This window comes from Sturnira hondurensis, unplaced genomic scaffold (genome assembly GCF_014824575.4).
Source record: "Sturnira hondurensis isolate 20B ecotype Veracruz unplaced genomic scaffold, ASM1482457v3 Scaffold0019428, whole genome shotgun sequence".
Taxonomy (NCBI): Eukaryota; Metazoa; Chordata; class Mammalia; order Chiroptera; family Phyllostomidae; genus Sturnira; species Sturnira hondurensis.
This window is the reverse complement of record NW_028092059.1, coordinates 5,752,931-5,775,539: the sequence shown is the minus strand read 5'-3', so window position 1 is coordinate 5,775,539 and position 22,609 is coordinate 5,752,931. Positions and strand designations below refer to the sequence as shown.

Here is a 22,609-nt window from a genome sequence, read left to right as displayed (position 1 = left end):
CCATCCCTACAACAAGAATATAATGAACACTCATTACACTGAATTTGAGATGTGCCCAGCAGTCTTTTCCGAGTTCAAAGTGCTTAATCTCATTAGCTATCAGATGCCATGTCTAATCCAATGTTCAGACTTGCGTCTGCTGTGTAATTGGGTTCAATGAGGGTATTTAACAACAAAGCAGGTGTTGGCCCCATAAAGAAGTTACATTTCCTAGACTAATCCATTAACCCACCCGAGATAGAAGGAAGGGAACAAAACCACACATTTCTAAGTATAGGCTAGAAACCAGATCTGAACCCAACCAAACACGGGACACAATGGTGTCACAGTTCAGCAAGAGCCCTACCGTTCCACGGAACCCTATGCAACACACATCAGATGCGCCTGTCCATGCATTTGCGGAGCACCTCCTCACCGACTGCCTACTGCGCACTCGCTGTGCTAGGTGCTCACTGGGGCAGCCGATGCCAGCCATAAAGCCAGTGCCTGCCCTCACGGAGCCCAGTCTCCAGATGCCTCTACTAAAAAACTATGTACAGACCAGCCTATTTCATTTGAAAATATAATTGGCATACTATTTATTTCCTGGAGTCCCAAATTATCATCAGTATTTATTCAATCATTCATTCCGGAAACTCAATTCCAATTCCACTTCATTCCATCCCATCCATTATACTACAGCCCTATCCTGTTACAATCTCTGTGACCTTCCCAAGCCTCAATACATCAGACCACTCAAGCCTTCTGAACAGGGAGGAAAAGGAGAACTGGCAATCACTGAATGCCTACTGCATACCAGCCCTGTGCTAAGTAAAAACTGAAGCAACTCATATAACCCTCTCAACAATTCTCAGAAGTCGGTGTAATTTCATATCTCCCCACAGACAAGGAGGCTATGGTTGACAGAGAAGAAGGAGAGAGAATGGGTCAGTAACAGGACTGAGCTTCAAAACTGGAGTTGCCAGCCCCAGAGGCCGATGCTCAAGGTTCCTGATCAAGCACCCTGGATGTAAAAGGCTGTGAGTCAAATAGCACGGTCTCTACTCTGTGACATCCTACATGGTTTCTCATTCACCGGCTGTGTGGCTTCAAGTCCGGCACCTAATGGCTTTGAGCCTAGGCCTCAATGTCATCTTCTGTACAAAGGCAGGAGAATGCCTACCTGGTAGAATTACTAGGAGGATTCTGACATGAATGGTACATGCTATGCCCTAAAAACAAGTGCTAGTGATAATGAAGATGATAATGACCATCTCACTAAGATCAGAGGGAAGAAAGTAACCATTTGGACTTGTACCTGACGCTTCCTGTACGAGAGCCACAAAGGCCCACCAATGGCAGCCGCATTAAAAGAAACAGCCCAATGCCCCAGGATGACTCTGGCTTGCAAAGGTTCAAATGATTTTTGCTTTGCAGGTAAGAACTGTTTTAAAGAGGTATTTCCTTTTATACGTGGTTTGTTCAAACATGTCTTCAGAGGAAACTTAACACTTAAATCTACGAAACTGGGGGAGTGGGGCAGGCAGGGCGATCAGCAGAGTAGCCTGTTTCCCACAAGCAGGCCCTGGTTTATGGGTCTCCTGTGACCCCTGAGAAAAGGTGTTATCCTTCTGAAATCCACCGAGCTAAGTGAGCATTTAGCTAACCGAGGAAGTGATCTGAGAGGAAGTGAGGGGCCCAAAGCAAGTTTAAAAAATACATTAGTTCTACAACATTTCAGTGTAATTATTATTTATTTAGACATCCCTAAATGTGGTGCCGTGACTGGGTAATTCTGTGTTCTGCTGGGGACTCAGGAAACGAGTGGGGTTTAATGCAGTTTAAACAAGCCACAACAATTTCCCATACAGGGCACCCTCCCCCATCTGTCCTTTCTCACGGCATCTTAAACTCTTTCTTAGGTATAACCAAACAGCACACTCCCAGGAGGAAGGCAGAGGGAGTCTTCTGTAGATCCACTTGAAAATGAGGCATCTACAGCTCACAGGGACTGGTCACTAGTCTAAAGAATTGGTCACAAGTGTTTAGAACTGAAGTGTTTAGAATCCACATCTCCCAACCTGAGGTCCAGGCTCAGCCCAGCAAGCACTGAAGATGCTCAGATCACCCAAATCCACAGCACCCAGCACCCAAGCACTCCAGGAACCAGCACCTGAGACAGCCACGCTAGCAGGATACTGAGGGGCCAGGATGTGGGGGGACAGGCCTTGGGCAATAGGGAGGGCTGGGCGGGAAAGGACCGTATGAACTAACCCACACACGTGAACGCTGCTTTAGGATTACTGAGGTGTGCTGCTGCCCACTTATTACCACTGCCCAGACAGCTAGGGAACTTTGCCAGGACATATTGAAGACGAGAAGATGGCTGCTATCGTCCCCTTTCCGTGACATACACTCTGTACCTCCTACCCCAGGATCTGCATGAGGACTGCTCTCCCCATTTTAATATTTACACAACTGCTCTGCACTCATCTAAGTTTCTGCTTGTTCTATGGGCACCTCTGGAACAAATCGCAAATACCGGAGAGTCAAAGGTGGTTACCAATCTTAAGTTGCGTACACTCGAACTCCTGTGACCCCAAGGGTCCGACTTACTTCCATCAAGAACAAAAGTAACACTCCACTGAATTGCCAGTAATCACATCTATAGTAAGTCTGAGTGTTATTTTTATTGATTGGTACATCCCTGCCCATTATTTTAAAATAAGATCTTTCCTTTGGCCTCAATAAATGATGCCTCAACTACAGATCACCTGTTAGATGCAATTTGGTAACAAGTCACTTGTCCCCTTCACCCTATTTCCTCTCTGACACTAGCCCCTTGCCACTCCTAACACCTGTGACCCAGCTCAGAGCGTGGGTAACAAGGACCACACCCACCTTTGTCCAAACATCAGTGTTGATTTGGTCTCAGCTTCATTGAAGACAGAAGGAGAACAGCAAATAACTATAGTAGTTCTACAGTTCCCACCCAAGGAGTCCTGAAGAATCCGAGTCATCTTGCTGTCCCGATAGGGCACGTGTGTTTTCTATTTAGGGAAAAGAAGTATTGGCTGTTACAGCTCATTCAAAAAAAAAATCACAGAGGGAAGCAAGTTAGTGCTGAAGACACTGAGCTTCAAAACGTGTTCTTTGGATCCTGCCCAAGTGCAGCACGCCCATTCTGGGGCCTGGATCGCCATTCACCCCCTTCAGTGGACTGTGTGCCCCAGCAGCCAAGGTGTCCACAACTAAGATGCCCTCTGTCCCTCTCCAAACAAAAACAGGCAAATCTCTGGAGTGTGTGGAAAAGAGCACACGGACCCAAAAAGGCAACTTTTCATAATATCATTTAATACGTGGGGGACAGGATCACTTACTGTCCCTTCCGCCAAGGCAGAGATCACATTTCCAAGAGCAGACAAAGACTTATTGATATTTTTGGCTTCGTCGAGAACAGCTCCCTCAGCGCCAGTCTTGCTGACCTACGAAAGAGAAATCGGTGAGCTGCACGGGCCAGCAACAGCACAGTAGAAAATTCCAGTTCACAGGAGGCAAAGGGGTGGGTCGGGGGAGGGGTGAATCCTCCTGGAATGCAAGGAAAAATAAAAGTAAGAATCACAGTGATAAAACCTTCCCTTGTGCCTCAGGCTGGGGATTTGTTCTCTCTCGCTGTCATTTTCCTCTCAATTAGGTTTTAGGGGAATGGCTGGAATGCCTCAAGTGGGGGAGCAGCAGATGCTTCCCCCGGGGACATCCGTCCAGGAAAAGCAGGCTCTAAAAGTGCTGTCTCTAGGAAAAGGCCCGCCGGGCCAGGCTGGGACACTGCACCGCAGGCTCCACGGAAGGCAGCCCTGGGAGGCTCTAGGAGGAAACGCTGTGCAGGCCACAGTGAAAGGACATGCTGGGAAAGTGGAAACTATAAGCCCAGTTTCGGGCAAAGGACAAGAGTGGTGCAGGGGCAGTCCCGACTCCCTCTTCCTTCCCTTCTTAACCCAGAGCAAGGAAAAAATGGAACAACTATCCAGAAGAAAAAAAGCTGTATTTTTTTAGCCATTAACACTTCACTTTAACTAAAATTAATAGCTTAGAGAACTAGAAAGGACTTTAAAATCAACCTTTGAAAAATCACATTTGCATAAAGGAATCAAAGCAGGCCAGTGGCAGTCGCATTCAGCTGGCATACTCCGCTCAGGGGAGCACACTCCTCAGGGGAGCACACTACCCAGACTGTCACCGTCAGGAAGAAACAGCGATGATGAACCCCCAGGCGGTATTCACTCTGGATTCCAAACTTTTGTGGCCTCAGAAACAGGTCGCATTTTCCAAACACTCAACGACAGCTCTTTATGAAAACGGCTGCTGTGTCTTCGACATTTTTAGTTTAGGTATGACAAGTCAAGAAAACATGCATCACACTGAGAATCTGTCTTTTCTCCTCTGCAGCCAAAGGGAGTATGCGCAGTTCCTCCGCTGCTGTGTGATTACTGGTAATTTCGTATTTATAGTATTTGGTGCAGGGAGAGAGCAGTTTACAGATGCTGGAAAATAGGGGAACTCAACATGATTCATAGCTCTACAGATGGGACAAACAACACAGGGCCAGCAGCTGCTGCCGAAAGAAAGAAAAGTGGGAAAATAATTTTTAACGGCACAGAGACGGGTTTCAATTATGTATCAAGGAGAAACTCCTAACAACAAAGATGAATGCACGTCCAGGGAAGATCTTTTTCACAAAGGACAGATTCTCATCTCTCTGGAAATTGTGCATGTGGGTGTCCCTGCTCACAGATAGAGAAATAACACAGCTGATGGGCCACAAATAACACGAGTCTATTCACAGGGCATTACGACGCATTCACATTTGAGCGACTTAACTCCATGAAATATGCAAGACAGGTACAAGCACCTTCCTCTACAGACAAGGAAAATTTAGGCTCCAGAGATGTCGGACTGCCAGCCTCAGGGAAGAATAGCATTTAGAGGAATCGGGTGCTAAAGCCCAGAGTTCTGTTCTACTAGATCACACTGACACATTCATACACATGCACCTAGGGCAAAGGAAAACATATGTGTGTGTGTGGCGGGGGGGGGGGGGGGGGGGGGNGGGGCCGGTGTGCGGAACCACAACTTTAAAATGCCTCGTAAATGTCATAAGCAAGAACTGCCAACCCTGCACAGAGGACAGGCTGCCTCTCTGACGCGCCAGCATTTAGCAGCATTTTCGGGTGCATTTAGGCCCTCAGTGCTTACCCCTATGCTCTAGAGGAAGAGAGGGCAAGCTAGGGATGAGCAAAGGGGCGGCTGGGCTCCTGGTCTGGACCCGTGCAGTTGGTATGGCAGCAAAGTGGATCCCGTTTGCCAATGTTAGTCTAGAACTAAGCCATGCGGCTCCCTACTCCTGTTCTGGTGGGTGCCTATGTAAAGTTACAAGCCCACACCAGTAAAATTTCTCAGCCAGGAATAGCCAGATAATTTGCTGGTCACAGCTTTACAAATGCGTACAGGAGAACAATCCAAGTAGCTATTATTTACGGGGACATCAGTGGCTGTCACTTGGCATCTGGTGACTCAGTAGTGGATTGCAGTTAGGTGGAGATCAATTCCACAGTTTGGGAGACTGATTGAGCTTGAGGTGGCCGGGATGGGGAAAGCCGGTGATGGTAGAAAGGCATGTGGTATTGTGCACATGCACTTGCTCTGTTACGTTGCCCAAGACGGGAGAATTCCCCGAGCCGGGGTGTGGCCGCAGGAGCCTCTGGTGGCACAGTGGAAGTGAGGCTGGAGGGAGCAGGTGGGAAGTTCTGGGAGGCCGATTTGGTCTGGAGCATGGCCTTAGCCAGTGCCAGGATAAACATGGGACAGGATACAGATGCCTAACAAGAGCCCTGCCAAACCCAGAGAAAGGCTGGGGCTTGTGGCTATAGCACTGGCCATGGGCCTGAGAACCTGAAGGAAGAAGCAAGGCTGCCCACATGAGACGCCGTCTCCATGCCTACTGCAAGAGACTCAGGGAAGGCAGGAAGAGCACCAGGTTCCAGACCTCCCAGCAAACACTCCTGCTGGCAGAGGCAGGCCCACTGCATTCCAGCGCTGTGCCCTTTCCTGGCCTATTTGAGTCTAGAGCAACATGGAGCTTCCCCCTTTCCTCAGAAGTGCATGTCCCTCGGCGTTTGCAAAGCTGGCTTTGCCAAGCTAAGTTCACACCCACATTTGCCTATTGTTATCATCAGAGCCTATTAGGCAGAAATCAGAGCTGGCATTCAAAGCGCCTCCAGTGACGTGAATAGGGGACTTCAGGACCAGGAACGAATGAGCAGGGAAACAAAGGTTAAATTTAATAACATCTTGGTGCAACATCAGAAACTTTAAAAGCTCTTTAAAACCAGGAAATACAAAAGCATAAAAACTATACCATTGCACAGTGAAGCAAATAACAGGAAGAAATTATAGCTAAGACAAATAAAGAACCAATTACCTTTTCGCTCCCAGCCAAATCAACTAGATAAAGCTTCCCACTGAGTTTTTTTTCAGTCTCTACATTCTCTTGTTTAATATTAATCAGGAAGATACTGTGACTTCTAGAGCTGTGTTCGTTCATGTCTGAAAAGGAAAACAGTTTATTGGTCTACAAAGAGCACATAAATTTAGGTACTAAGACCCTCATCTAATAAGCACAGTGAAATCATGCTTAATAGCTCCATTTTTAAAAATCCACCCAATTTTAAAAATTATTTTAGATAGCCCAGCCAGTGTGGCTCAGTTGGTTGGTCACCGACCCACAAACTGAAAGGTTGTGGGTTCGATTCCTAATCAGGGCACATGCCTGGGTTGCCAGTTTGGTCCCCAGTCGGGCTGCGCAGAGAAGGCAGCCAATCGATGTTTCTCACTCACATCAATGTTTTTCTCCTCCTCCTTCTCCCAGCCTTCCCCTCTCTCTAAAATCGAAAATTAAAAAAATAATATAAAATGATAATAAAATTACCCGAGACCACCATTTCTTCTTAAAAACAATGCTTATTCTTGAAATTCAAGATTTTAAATATCTTTAGGTAGCAAAGAAACTAATCAAAATCCTAGTCAATGACTTAAGACACAGATTCTCTACTTCTGCCTAAAGAAGACCCATGCTCCAACATTCCACACTAGCTTGACTGTCTCCTTGAGGCACTCACAGCTTCCTTCCCTGCCTCACTTCAAGTCCCCTGGCCTTTATCATCACGATTTGTACCTGATACATTCCATCTTCTTCATGTGTGGAGTGTTGACTTATAAGTGATATTGGAAATACGCTTAAGGAAGTCATCGATTAAGACATATACTTCTTCTACAATCCATGCTTGGTACACAGAAGGTCCCAAAGATTAGATATGCTCCATTAGAACAGAGTACCAAAAATAAAAATCTTTTCAAGCCTTGGTCTTTGTTCATCAGGCAAGCAAAGACCCCAGTGACTGTCTTACTCAACCCCCTCTAGCAATCAGTTCTTAAAACTATCTTACCACATCACATGAGAAAAAAACCTGAACATTCCACTAAAAATATGTTAGAATAAACAAAATCAGCAAAGTATCAGGATATAAAGGTAGCACATAAAAGTAAGCTGCATTTCTATACACTAACAATGAACATTCTGAAAAGGAAATTGAGAAAACAATTCTATTTGAAATAGTAATTTTAAAAGATACTTAGGAATAAATTTAACCAAGGAAGCCACAGACTTGTACACTGAAAACCATAAAATGTTACTAAAAGAAATTAAGACACAAATAAATGAAAAGACACTCATGTTCATAGAATAGAATATTATGATATCGGAACTATCAAAAGTGACCTAAATATTTAATGTAATTTATCAAAATCTTATAGTCCCATTTTGTAGAAATAGAAAAGTCCATCCTAATTCATATGAAATCTCAGGGTACCCCAAAGAGCCAAAACAGTCTTGAAAAGGAACAAAGTTGGAGGTCTCACACTTACTGATTTCCAAACTTACTACAAAACTACAGTAATCAAAACAGTATAGTACTCGTATGAAGACAGATATAAACCAGTAAAATAGCATAGAGAACCCAGAAATAAACCCTCACATAATACAGTCAAATAATTTTCAACAAGAATGTCAAGACCAGTCAACAGTGAAAGGACAATCTCTTTAGCAAATGGTGTTGGGAAAACTGGATATCCACATGCAAAAGAAAAAAAATATATATATATATATAGTGGGACTCTTATCTTAGGCCACTCAAAAATTAGGTCAAAAAGGATCAAGGATCCAAAAATAAAAGCTAAAACTATAAAATCTTATAAGAAAACATAGGGGAAAAGCTTCACGACACTGGATAGGCAATGATTTCTTGGATCTGACAACAAAAAATACAAGCAGCAGAAGAAATAATGAATTGGACTTTCAAAATTAAAAAAACTTTTATGCATCAAAGGACTCTATCAACAGAATAAAAAGTTATCCCACAGAAGGAGAGAAAATATTTGCAAATGATATATCTGATAACAGATTGATATCCACAATACACCACATTTTGCTATGTATAGTGCACATTTTTTGCCCAAAATTTTGAGGGAAAAATAAGGGTGCACATCATACATGGCTAGTATTAATTCCATAGCTATATAAATGCTTTAAATTCTCTTATTTACACTTATGCATTAAAAGTGTAACTCCTTTAAAATTCTTTTATAATACAAAAAACAAGTATCTAAATATAAATAAATAAATGGATTAAAAAATTAAAATAAAAATTTTTTCCCTCAGAGTTTGGGCCAAAACTTTGGGCCAAAAATGTGGGTCTGTATTACACACAGAAGTGCATTATACAAGGCAAAATATGATATAAGGAACTCCTACAAATTAACAACAACAAAACAAACAGTCCAATTAAAAAATGGAAAAAGGACTTGAATAGACATTTCTCCAAACATGCACAAATGTCCAATAACTATATGAAAAGACGCTCAGCATCCCTAATCATTAGGGAAATACATAACAAAACTACAGTGAGATAGCACTTCACATCCATGAGGATGACTACTAAAAAAAAAACCCACGGAAAATAACAAGCATTAGCAAGGATGTAGAGAAACTGAAACTCTCACACACTGTTGGTATGAATGCAAATAGTGCAGCTGCCATAGAAACAGTATATGGCAACTTCTTCGAAAATTAAAAGTAGAATTACCACATGATTCAACAATTCCACTCCTGGGTATTTACCCACAAGAACTGAAAGCAGAAACCTGGAGAGCTAATTACACATCCACGTTCATAGCAGCATTTTTCCCAATAGCCAAAAGATGGGAGCAACACAAGTGTCCATCTGTGGATGAATGGACAAACAAAATGAGGTATATAATACACACAATGGAATATTATTTAGCCTTAAAAAGAAACAAATCTAACACATGCTACAACTCGGATGATCCTTAAAGACATCATGCTAAGTGAAATAAACAGGTCATAAAAGAACTTGCATCATTCTACTCATACGAGTCCCGAGAGATGTCCAATTCACTTGAGTCAGAAAGTAGAAGGGTGTTTACCAGGGGCCGGAAGGAGAGGGTACAAGAATCACCATTCCATGGGTGTGCAGAGTTTCAAAACTCTGAAAATGATGAGGACAGCTGCGCAATATTGTGAATATACTTAGTGCCACTAAATTGTACATTTAGAATGGTTAAAATGGTGAATTTTATGTTATGTGTATTTTACCACAATAATTTTTAAAACCAACTTACCAGAATAAGAAAAATAGTAATGTCCTGGACCAAATGTTCTAAACCAAGGGGCTAAAATGGCTTGTCAATTACACCAAGCCATAATTGAATAATTCATTAGTAACAATAGCTTAAGAAACCAAATGAGTAACTTCTTTATAAATAAGAGATCCTATTACTATAAGAATATGAGTCTTGCATTTTTTCATGTTTGTGTACATCAGTGTGTTTTTGTTTTAGAAGCAGGAGAGGAAGTGTGACCTACACTGCACGCAAGTCTAGGCCCACCTATGAAATTTGCCCCGTATATAATGTCACCCGATATGTTTGTGGGGTAGAGAAAAGGTTGAGAATTACAGGGCTGGATCACAGAATCATAGAACCTCGGGCGGAAGAGACTTAAAAGAAGCTAGATCAGTCAATTAACCAATACTTGAGTCTCCTCTACAACACTCAGAGAACTCACTACTTCCCCGGGTCGTAGGCTTCAAGAAGGCAGGATCTCTAATCCTGCTAGTTCTTGAACTCTCTAGTTCTTGCGGAGGCAAAAATCTGCCTCCCTATGGCTTCAACAATCCTGGATGGTCTACCCATTCAGATCAAAAAAAGCAAGCGGACTCTTTCTTAATATCAGCACTTTGAACATGTTAAGAAATACTCCATTGTCCACACGTCCTCTCCAGATTTATTTCTCTCTCCCAAGCTAGAAAGCCTTAGTTTTGCAGCTCCTCTTCATATGAAGTCACTCTCATTTCTCCATATCCTTCAGAATATGACAGACGGCCCCCATCTTTTCATGGAAGCTCTGCTATTCAAATACCACATGACCTGCTTCCCTGAGATGCGTGCACATGCCGAGGACAGAACTAAAAAGTAAACAAGCTGGCCTGAATGTGTTATGAACACAGCATCAAAAAGTTTTCCATAATGCTCCCAGATCCACTTTCTGAGCTCCTCCTTGCTATTCTTTTATACAGAGGGAAGAATCCTAATATTGTTTCTTGCCATGTATTCGACTGTAGAATTTGTTGGTTTAGATTTTTTTAAATGTCTAAACAATATACATGGATAAAATAAGTAAACTGAGAAGCTTATATTTTTCCCACTTTGGTTTGTTGGTTGGTTGTTTTCCCCCAGATCCAGGCTTAAGCTGTTATCAGGTTCCAGTGACTTCCCCCCAATATTGCCAAGAATTCCCAGGACAGCAGGAGGCACTGTTTCCCATGGCCTACCTAGATACACTGCCCATCCCCTATGTTTGTGTCTGGGTCAGTGCTTTCAACCACCTTCCCATGCGCTGTTTCATGTGGACCTCACTACCATCCCCTGGTGGGAAGACAGACATTTCTATCCAAAGTTAGAGGGGAGGCAACACCACGTCATGCTTACTTGTTACAGCCACGTGCCGATTTGCTTTGCCTTCATCTATCACATCCATGACTTCCTCGGGGCTGGACACAAACCGCTCAGTGCACCCCTGCAAGAGTCAGTTCAGGTTCGCCATTAAAAAACTGAAAAGCAACAAGACTTTGAAACAAGTAAATATATTCCCATTTATCCTCTACATGTGCAGATCAAGAGAAGGGCTGCAACGCTGATCCGACAACTTTCCCCTGGGCCTAAGGCTTGAATTGTACATTTAAACAAAAGTCTGAGCGACCCCTAGGAAACCCAGAAATGAAACAGAAACATCAATGCCCCTAGATTTTTTAGCACATACTCAAACTCAACAGCAGCAGAGACAGCAATAAAGAAGGAAACAAATGACAGAAAAAGAAACAGATGAAGTTTTGCTTTGCTTTCCATCTTTCTTTGTTACCATCTAGCCACCAACTTTAATTAGGCCCTTTCAAGTGCTAGACATAATGCTATAGTAGGCCTCCTCTAAGAGCAAAGTATGAACAACTGCACTGGATACCAAAGCCCCTATAAATGTGAATAAGTGCCTATTCACCTCCGCAGTTCTTACCATGTGATTCAACATCTGTGATACATTCATTCACATATTCACATAGCAAATGAAGAAATTAAATGTCTGCTTCTTTAACCAGGTGAATTTTAAATATGAGGAACATGATTATAAATCTATATGTGCTTTATATACATGATATTCTGGGCATCTATGTACTAATTATTATGACGGTGACTGCAGAGAAATTAACTGAATCATCAATCAAGTTTTTCTCGTACCTTTACATACGGCACTCTGTTTTTATCTTCATGAACGGCCAAGTTTGTCTTGGATACTACAGAGATAATAATGATGACATGCAAAGAAGAAAAGAAGAGTTAAAGACCCTATATTGGACAAAAACCAGAAATCGTTACAAAGAGACAGGCAGAGCTAATCTCTTTGCATATATATATATATATATATCTATACATATATGCATGCACAAGTTTAAGCTTTAGCCGAGAATAAGCAGATAGCCAGAAGGCAAAAGAACATCTCTATATACTTCCATTAACTCCTTAAGCAGAAGTGCTATACACCAGCTCAGCCTTCCTAGCCTTTAGAACAAATGAAGGATAAGCACTGAAGTTACTTACCATCAAGTAAATCTCTGATTTTGTCCAAGTAGATCTCAAAATAGGAAACCTGTTAAAGCAAATTGAGTTTGAAACAGAAATGTCATACTATATTATAAAAATACCATTATTAGAACTTATCATGGCTTTTTCCACGCATTGGCTAAGAGTGAGAAGGGATCCAGAGTGAAGATGCAGAGTCAGAGCCTGCGGAGACCCCTGCTTCCCACTGGGTGTGTCACTTGCTCCGAGTCCCAGCTCAGCGTGGGCTCCATTCCATCCCCACACATCACTGCCCCCTATGGTCAATTCGGCTGTTACTGACCTTGTGTGCAGACAGCCACTTGCAGGAGGGAGCTAGCTTTCACCTTAGATGAGCAGCAAGCAAACTTCTAGGTAAAACAACAGCTAGAACGGACAGTGTTCTTTGCAAGTAATTGTCAAAAGTCAGTAGGCCTTACCTCACGCATAATACTGACAGCCTCACCTCGCCAGGGTGGGAGGATGGCCCAAACACTCAAGGAAGTGGGGTGGGGGTGGGGGTACAGGCAGTTGGCTCAGAACTAAAAAAGCTCAGAAAGGTAACTGGGAGAGAAATCATGATGGTGGCAGGTTTGGGGAGTCCAGGATGGATTCGAAAACAACGTGACTTAATGAAAGACAACCACAACTAGACTGTAAGAGGGAAAAAAAGCCTTCCAATTGGTCATTCTCAAACCTCAGCTTCCCTGGCTGGTGTAGCTCAGTGGATTGAGCGCAGGCCTGCGAACCAATCAATTGTGGTTCGATTCCCAGTCAGGGCACATGCCTGGGTTGCAGGCCAGTTCCCAGCAGGGAACACACGAGAGGCGACCATACATTGATATTTCTCTCCCTCTCTCCTTCCCTTCCCTTCTAAAGATAAATAAAATCTTTAAAAAAAAAAGGAATTAAAAAAAAAACCTCAGCTTCAGTGCCGCCGCCATCAACACCTCCCAGTGTCTGTTTACGCTACAGAGCCCTGACCCCGACTGCAGTCCTCCTGGATCGGTTTCTAAGAATGGGGCCTAGGAATCGGCTCCTAAACTCCCCAGGTGACTCATTCGATGCTACTGTCCGAGAACCACTTTAATGAGATGTGATCTTGAAAATTTAACTCCCATGTGACCAAAATCCTAGGCCTCAATTTTCCCGTCTATTAAATGAAGCCATGAAACTTGATGGTGTCAAAAATTCCCTCTAGGATTTTTCATTCTGCCTACACTAACCTTTTGGCTCCCAGGTCAAATTTTCTCTCCTATGTTCATGAGTATCAGTTTTGGTGGGGGTTTTTTTTGGAAGTTTAAACAAAGAAATGGACAAAAAGTGTTGTTGTTTTTTAAAGTTGAAAAAAACAGTTGTGAAACTGGGATGTGATTCTGCAGGTGAAACCTCACTCCCAGTCTTGCCTCCAGCTGGGGCAGCAAGTGAAGCCTCTAGCCTGGCACCGGTCCTAACCCATCGGCCCTGGTGCATTATCTTTAATCTGCATCTCAGCCCGGAACCTCCTGACTTCCTCCTTTCTCTGAGATCCCGAGTCCTGACTTCAAACCCTGGAATCTGTAGCTGGGCATCCTCTCAGGTTGCCTGTCTCTCTCACAACCTCTGCCTGCAAGAATGTCTGTCAAACTCCCCTGTCACTGAGCCCTGTCTGCATGGATGCACCTACCTGACCTTCGAAAGAACCCCTGCTCCAGTGAAATCCTATGGACCTGTTTGGCCTCTACTCTCAGCCCTCGCTCCCTAACCCAGGCACGCCCACAGCTAACTGTACCCTGGTCCAACCTATTCCATGTATTCCAGAACTGTCTGGTTTTCAATAAGGCTTTTCTATTGTCTTTTCGATCTTAAACATGTGCCCTTATTTCCACAGATTGTACAGAGAATTAATTACACCTAAAAAGCAGTCAATGGATTAGATCTTAGCAAATCTGTCCATTAGAATCCTGTCTACATTTAATATAAGTAGAAAGAGAATTCTGACTTATTCATTTGTTTTTACCACAACAGAGACTGACTGCTTTTGGGGGGTGGTTAATTTTGCTATTTTTGTCACTTCCAATACTTTGTGAGGCCAGGTAAGAGAAAAATAAATCGGTATTGTTTGGCATGAAGAAAAAGTATACTCAGAAATGTTTAAACCTACTGTGAGGCCTACTTTAAGGAACAGATTTTTAATATTGCTTTAATCAAGCCTCTTTTTCTTGATTAGGCCTGTCACTACTCAGTTCAAAATGAACAGCAGTCAACAGCTAGCTTTCCCACTTAATGAATATTACCTGCGAAATAAGTAAGCAAAACTACAAATGCAGGAAGGCAACCTGGGCAGTGCAATTCCGCCCTACAGACTGAGGTGTTGCTTCTCCTCCCCTCCTTCATGCTGGGGCTGCTTTTATCTTAATGAAATTCTAATAGGAGACCATATTTTGAGGCAGTAATTGGTTTAACATCTTATTCCAGGATTATCCCATAAGAACCCTACAGAAGTTTGAGGTATTTAAATGTAAACAGCCTTAAAGACGCACTAAGCTCCTAAATCTTGATCCCACCAAAGCAAAAAGCTTCTGCATCCTTAGCTATAAAGAACCCCGGCAAGAAGCTGCTTTAGCCAACAAAGGGAACTATAAGGAAAAAGATGTGCCAGATGCAATTTATAATTGGATGAACAGTTATTGCCTTGGTTTTTTAAATAGGTTATAAGTGTAGTTTTTTAATTTTTATTTATTTATTTTTAGAGAAAGGGGAAGGGACAAAGAGGAGAGAAACATCAATGTGAGAAACATTGACCAGTTTCCTGTCCTATGTGCCCCAACTGAACATTGAACCCGCAACCCAGGCATGTGTCCAACCAGAGACCTTTAGCTTTGTGGGACAATGCCCAACCAACTAAGCCACACCAGCCAGGGCTATTGCCTTTAGGAAACGTACTTCACAGAAATAAGAAGGGTAGAAGTTTACTATAAGGGAAAGGACACTCCATGTAGGGCTGGTCAGGTCAAGAGTTTAACCTCGATTCTGCCAATGACCCGATACGTCACTTTGGATATCTGGAGCCACGTCTTTAAACTCCCATTTCCTCACTTCTACAATGGTGGGCCTAATGGACTAAGGTCCCAGCCTTCAAGGATTCACCATCCTCTTGACTCATCTGCTAAGCTCCAGTCTTTTTAGGACTGCCCTTTACCCTCCACACCCCGTCTACCCTGTCTGCACCACGGTCCCACCACAGTGGGACCAGTCAGCCATGGGCATCCTGGACACAGCTAATCAAAGCTGGGGGTCTCCTCCTGTAGGCTGGGCCAGTGAGCCAACCTCCTGGGGAATGAGGAACTAGCAATAAGGGACAGTGGAAGAGGAGCTGTCACGGTGCAACACTCTCCCCCCACCCCCCAAAAAAAGAAAGCAAGAAGTCAGAGAAGCAGGGACTGTGATGGGTATGGAGTTTCTTTTGGGGCTGATGAAATGTCCCAGAATTACACAGTGATCATGGTTGTACAATTTTGGAAAGAGACGGAAAAGCATCAAATTGTATAATTTAAAGGGTTAAATTTTGTGGTACGTGAATTATAACTGAACTTTTTTAAGTTAAGAGGTGAAAGGTCTTGGATTTCCTGCTTTTGCGCAACCCTCCCCCCTACGTCTGCTACCAGACTCTCTGTCTCAGAGCAGCTTCCTCTCTTTGCTTAAACAAGTGGCTTTGGTCACTTGCAAACAATGAAGTTCTAAAGAACATACCCCAAATACCAAACCTGATGAATTAAAGCAAAAAAGGAGGTTCTGGTTTAAACACACACACACACACACATATACACATACACACAAACAAAAACACAAGCAGAATTCCCTCCCCCAACACTTCTCAGAGTATGCTTCTCAAAACATCAGTCCATCATACTCCTGGGGAGAAAAAGTGTGTTCCGTCAGGCTGGGAAATGTAACATCCTCTGGGTCCCCTTTGCAGAATCACGTTCCACAGCGGCACACAGTGATCCCTCGCCTATGGCAGGAGCTACGTTACAGCGACACCCGCAATAGATGAAAATCCACAAAGTAGCGGCATTATATTTATTTTATTATTTATATGTATTTTAAGGATTAATAAACCCTTCCCACACTCCTATAAACCTTTCCCACTCTCTTATTAACCTTTCCCACACTCTTACAAACACTTCATGTGCTCTTAAACACTTTCTACGCTCTTAAACCTACATAATTTTAACAACGTATAGAATTCTATACGGGCACTCACCAGTGAAGTACACAGTCGTCCTTCGCTATATCGAGGTTCACTCATTGCAGCTTCACTGTATCTCAAGCTTTTTAAAGCCCACGATACAGTGAAACTGCAATAAGTGAACCACTACGTATAATGAGGGACGACTGTATTTAAGCCTGTGATACATTTAACATTGTTCAACAAAGCATAGTCAGTCCCGGCTTACAAGGCCACATACGCATTTTCCCTGGTAAACCACGTATTAATAATATGAGGAACTGTGTTCAGAATGCAATATACTCTGTGGACCTGTTCCAATCACATCTAGAGAACCCCACAGGGTAAAGGGCAGAAGCTGGGCAGCTATCAAGGCGATTCCATGCTAAAGAGGGCTTTTCCCTTGTCTTGATACCTTATGCAGACCATCCTGATTGCTAAGCGTTACCTTAGTCATTAGTAAAAAATATGGCTCTGCTTACCACAGAAATGTCATTTAAAGTAGATAAGATAATCTTTTTTACATGTACAAAATAAGAGAAAACTAAGAAACATAACTTTGGGCCCTGTTTCTTCTCTCGGGTCCCAATGAATGGCACTGACCTTGATGTGAAATTCCAGGTTTTCATCCATCGAATAGATGTGGTCAAAGATGTCATGTGCGATCCTTGGGATGATCCCCATGAGCTGGGGGTCATGCAGCTTCCCCTAGTGGGTGAAAAACACAAACACAGGTGCTGAAGACTGCTGGGCAACATGTGAGACAGAGAAGGGACCACACCTGGGTTTCTTAGACAGAACTTCACAGAACGAGAGCGCCCACACATGCACTGTCTGCTCCCTTGGAGATCTACCTGATGGCCCAAAAGACCCAAAGTTAGCCAAACGACTCAACCTGTTGGCCTTACTTCCCAGCAGGGGAGAGCTTGTTCTGTGGGTTGTGAAGCCCCACAATATTCCTTCCTGCTGCCCCTCAAATCAGTGTGCTTGTGAATCCATGGGTAGGAAGGAAGAAGAGAAAGAAGGAGAATTACTGGGAATATATAGGTGACTGTACCATCCTAAAATGTGGTTTTTGTTTTTGAATTTTTACAACCTGAACAGAACCTACAAATCCAAATTAATCTGCTTTATTGAAATCACCTTGAGAGATGATATACTTTCATTAATGTCATCATTGCTCAAAAACTCCTAAGAACCTTATTAGGAAACCCTAAATTATTACTTTATAAACCAATCAAGAAAATCCATTTTACCAATTTTTTAAAAGCTCTAATTCCCAAACTGAATTCTTCCAAATAACCTTTGGCTGTTTCTAATACTTGAAGCCAAATGTAAGATATTCTCTTATTACTTTTTTACCCTCCTTTTTTTCTAATTCTATTTATTTTCCCTAAGAGGTAGAGGGGTAAATTAATCCCTTTGCTATTTGGACTATTACTAAATTCATTCTTAAGATCTAGACCTTTGCCACCTTTGAAAACTTTCAAAAAGATAAGACACAGGATCTGGAAGCCAGTCCCAAAGAACAGTTCTTTAGTATTTAAAGCAATGGCCTTAGGATCAACCTGGGTGGACAACTCCCAGAGAGTTTTACTTATGTCCACTCTCAAATCAACCCTTATGTTCCATTACACATTAAACAAGCCATCAGTGCACAATGGTCTGCATCTAAGTGATCATTGCACTCTGGCTGGTATGGGTCAGTGGATTGAGTGCAGGCTGCAAACCAAAGGGTCGCTGGTTCGATTCCCAGTCAGGGCACATGCCTGGCTGTGGGCCAGGTCCCAAGTAGGCGGCATGCGAGGGACAACCACACATTGATGTTTCGCTCCCTTCCCTTCTCTCTAAAAATGAATAAAATCTTTAATAAAAACAAAAAATAGTGATCATTGCCAACTATATTCCAAGAGAATTTTTTTCAGAACTTTTGAAAGTTATAAAGCTCTAGAAACAAGTGGAACTGGGAGAAAAGCGTAAAATCCTGTTTGCTCTTTAGTTTTCCAGAGATACGCCACCACCTTTACAATTTTGACCCATATACTTGTTTCAGACCAGCTCCATACCTGGAAGATCTGCTTTGTTTTTCTCAGTCAAATTCTCTTTTTCCTTCAGGGGTGCACCATATAGGGCCTCTCTTACAGGCTGACTTTCAAGCCAACATCTGAGTTACCAAAAGCAAGAAGTCACGTGAACACGGCACTGGTTCTGGTCTCTAGCAAAGGTCTCTTACCTAGAAAAGTGGGCACTCCCTGGAATGCCCTCATCTCCTAAGAACCCTAAAATCATCTGATATGTTTACATTGTTTTCAGTTTGACTGCACACACCCTAAAGGCAGAGATGACCAGTGCGCATGCACTTCCCCCGACTGCTTCTCATACTTAGAATAGTATCTATTGTATAGAATTATTGTGGAATTTATATTACACAATATATATATATATATAATATATATAATGTGCTTAGTGACAGTAAATGTTAGTATTATATTATTCAGCTCATAGCAGTTTCTCATTAAGCAGCTGTTGGAGTTTATTTGACCTGAAGTCTGGAACACATTTCTATCCTGCACCATTAATATGTACCTTATGCTAATGATAGAGACTGAGAGGCTCAAATGCTGGTCCCTTTCATTTGCATAAACTGTCAAAAACATGTAACAAATCCAGTGTCAGACCTCACTTGCTCTGGACTGTGGGAACTGCCAGCAGAGATGACACCTGCTGCAAAAGTACAGATCTCTGTCCAGTCAAATGCCGTGACACCACCGGGCCAATCTGACTCAGAGAGTCTAAAAAGTGCCCCCACCCCCACACACCCAGAGTCCTTTAATAATTCAGCATAACCCTTTCATTTCTCCTCATGAGTCCACACCCAAGAATGACTGATAATCCAAAAATCATTTATAGCTGACTCAAGTCTGTTTCCCCAGATGCTGTCCCTTCCGGCAGATGCATCTTCCCATTGATTCCTGGCTAACACAAGTATTGGCATCCCTTGCTTGCCTACGTCAGGAGAAGAATCAAGGCAGAGCAGGGCGGGAGCCCGCGCCACTCCCCTTTGTTTCTCCGAGGCCTCCTCCGCAACATCATGCGAGAGGGAAGCACTGTTCATTTGGAGGAGACGTAGCGATAATACTGCCTGCAGTGCCAGACGTGAGCCCCAATCTGTCACAGGTTCGGGGGCTGGGATGCTTGACCTAGCTCACAAGCCAAGGATGGTGAGGGCCTTCATGCTGGGTCAACTGAGCCTGCTCCAACTATCTGGGCTTGGCGGGCAGGGGGGACACAACACAGTGCTGATGTGTGAAGCGCTGAGAGTGTGTGGGGGGAATGTGCAGTTTGTGTGGGTGTGTGGGTATGTAGTGTGTGTGTGGTATGCATGGATGTGTGGTATAGGTGGAGTGTGTATGCAGAGTCTGAGTGTGAGTGGTGCGTGTGTGTGTTGATATATGTAGTGTGCGGTGATAGTGTGGGTGTGTGTGGTATGTGTGTATGAGACAGATATTCCATAAACATCTTCACTCCTTCTCGGTTGACTAGAAGCAAATTAAATACACATGAACATACATACAACAAATATTAATCTCCGGCAATAAAAGGTGGTAAAGAAGTAGAAAGCTACCCAGAGAAAAGTTCCTTCCAGGTGGGAGATAGGGATGGAGGCCTTGAGGAATGCTGACCCCTGAGGGATGGTAAGATTGAGGATGGGCAAAGAGGATGTAGGCAGAGAAAATGAGACGGGAGTAACCTAACAAAGGCACAGAAACTGAGAAAGAACAATGCCCACTTAGAGAACAGTGGCAAATTTACTTGGCTGGGGGACCAGGGACGGCCTTGAATAGCAAAGGAATGTACCACCTCATCATCTTGTCTCTCCCAGACAGAAAAATACAAATTTATACTTGAATTCTGAATAATCCTCCTCAGAAAACTTTCCCCACTTCTGAACATGGCCTTCTCAGAGCAAGTATGAGAGAAGAAACCAGACCCAGGCCACTGGCCACGAAACAAAACTCCCTTTGTTCAGCCCCAGTTGCCTCCTCAACCTCCCAAGGAGGGCAGTTTCCTGAAACACTTCAGATGGGAAGGCAGGCAGCCCGTCAGCTCACACGAGCACCACAGCACTCAGACAGACTCGTTAAAACTCACTCGGCAGGCTCCACTCAGCAGCAGGGCAGCCCGTACCCACGCCGAAGGCGTGCACGTGTCCTTTGGACAGAAGGAAAAACACAGGGTGTCTCCACCCAACTCTATCAGTGCGCTGAAGGAGGCTACGAAGTAAGGCACGGGGCCAGAGGAGCCCTTCACAGCATCACGGGCTGAACAAAAGGCAAGCCCTCTCTGCCCCAGCCCGCCAGCACCCCAGCACAGCCTCCTCCAGCGCAGACCCTGGAGCCCCGGCTGCGCAAGCTGGGCCCCGGTGCATGACCAGCTTAGCACCGGCACTGTGAAGTGCTTTGTATTTTTACTGAAAATCCACCTTAAATGCTCCATCTTCAAAAGCTAATCTTTCCCATTTTATGTAGGCTTATCTGTTTATTCCCCCTCAAAAGAAGGTAATAGAATCACCACTGGATGTCAGAGCAAAAATGGGGGGATTAAAATGAAAAACGGCTTCAGAAAGTGACAGCGTGGTCCATTCTGGGAGTTAACATCCCCTTCCAAAAGCCTTTGAAAGATCACAACCTGAAATTCCAAATACAGAAAATGCCTCCTCTCGGTGGTGCAAACCCTGAAGGGTTTGGATTTTTGCTTTGTTTTGTTTTTTATTTAATTGCATTCCAGGGTCCTGGATTTCTTGAGCTCCTACAGTCTCTATGACTTTAGCTTGGGGCTCCTCCTTTTCCTCTAAAATATCTCCTACCTTTTCTCCAATCTATAATCACCCCACAGAAATAACCAGATTAAATTGGGCGGGGGGGGGGGCGGCAGTGGGAAAGCCTTCACATCCAGCGACCCCTTCCCCCTGCAGACACAAGTATGTGATCTTCAAAAGTCATAAAGAAGAGCAACCTACTGCCATCAACCCTTTAAAAGTGACAAGGAGGAAGAGGCCACAGAATTTAGGCGACTGTGAGATCGACCTGCCCGGAACCCAGTTCCCTTTGGGTCCCCAAGGCTGCAACAGCCATCGCGGGGCTCACACCCTGACACAGATGGTTGAGAGGCTCTCATTCCACACAACACCTTTGATTTTAGTCTTAAATTGCCCCCACACCCCGCTTTGCCCTCACTTTACACCCACTTATTCTCCCCACATATAAATGCAGACCAGATTTTTCTCTGGGGACAGGCTTTCCTTTGACGGTTTACAATTTCAATACCTGACATTCAGCAAGTGCTTTACATTTTCCGAAAATGAATTAATCCCAAAGATAAAAAGGTCACTCTTGTAACCATTCCCTGAGATTTTAGAGGATTTTAAATGGTGCATTTTGGAGGTTCTTGTTATTTTTGTATATTATTTGGTAATTTTCCCAAACCCCAGAGACTGGTCGACCCCCTCATGAGGTGTCCTCTCTCTTCCCTATGCCCTGGGAAGGAGTTTTTGCCCACCGCTACTGAAGTGGACGGGACTTAGAAAATGCACAACTACCACCTTTCTCAAACCCGAAAGGTCTAGGGTCTGAAGCCCAGTCAGAGAGGCAGACGAGGGCCCGAGCAGGAGCACTGGGGACACCTAGGCAGTATTGCTGAACTGGTCCTCAAGTCAACTTCTTTCACCTCTGACCTATAGTTGCTGGTTCGACTGGGAATCGAACCGCAATCCTCTGGTTTACAGGCCTGTGCTCAATCCACTGAGCTACACCAGCCAGAGCTGGGCAGTTTCTTATAATAACCAGTTCCACCTCTCCTCACCTGACAGGTGGGCCCAGAATGATCTGGCCCTGAAGGCCTTCTTGGAGTCTAGGGTAAAAAGCAGGGAAAGCAGAGGTAAAGGGGGCCAATCTGTCCGCAGATGTGCCTTGTCTGGAAGACAGCCTGGAGCTGTAGCGCTCATGGCCACTCCCTCCAGCGCCCACAGGGCAGGCCAGGTGTGTAAGATGATGAGAAAGAATGCTGAAGATAAGTTCCTACTCCTGGTGTGGATTGGGTAGACTGGGGTCAACCAGAGAGCCCCGCCCTACACACAGG

General features: G+C 43.8%; 1 protein-coding gene across 1 annotated transcript in view; it reads right to left on the bottom strand.

Moving 5' to 3' along the window:
* KIF5C (kinesin family member 5C) overlaps positions 1-22,609 on the bottom strand; it is a 153,744-nt gene that overhangs the window by 69,287 nt on the left and 61,848 nt on the right. Inside the window, exons 4-10 of the mRNA XM_037027802.1 lie at positions 17,075-17,179; positions 12,262-12,310; positions 11,902-11,957; positions 11,101-11,188; positions 6,458-6,582; positions 3,360-3,464; positions 2,881-3,029 (exon numbers count right to left, since the gene is read on the bottom strand). Of these exons, the coding sequence (XP_036883697.1) occupies positions 2,881-3,029; positions 3,360-3,464; positions 6,458-6,582; positions 11,101-11,188; positions 11,902-11,957; positions 12,262-12,310; positions 17,075-17,179 (677 nt within the window). The remainder of the gene's footprint in view (positions 1-2,880; positions 3,030-3,359; positions 3,465-6,457; positions 6,583-11,100; positions 11,189-11,901; positions 11,958-12,261; positions 12,311-17,074; positions 17,180-22,609) is intronic.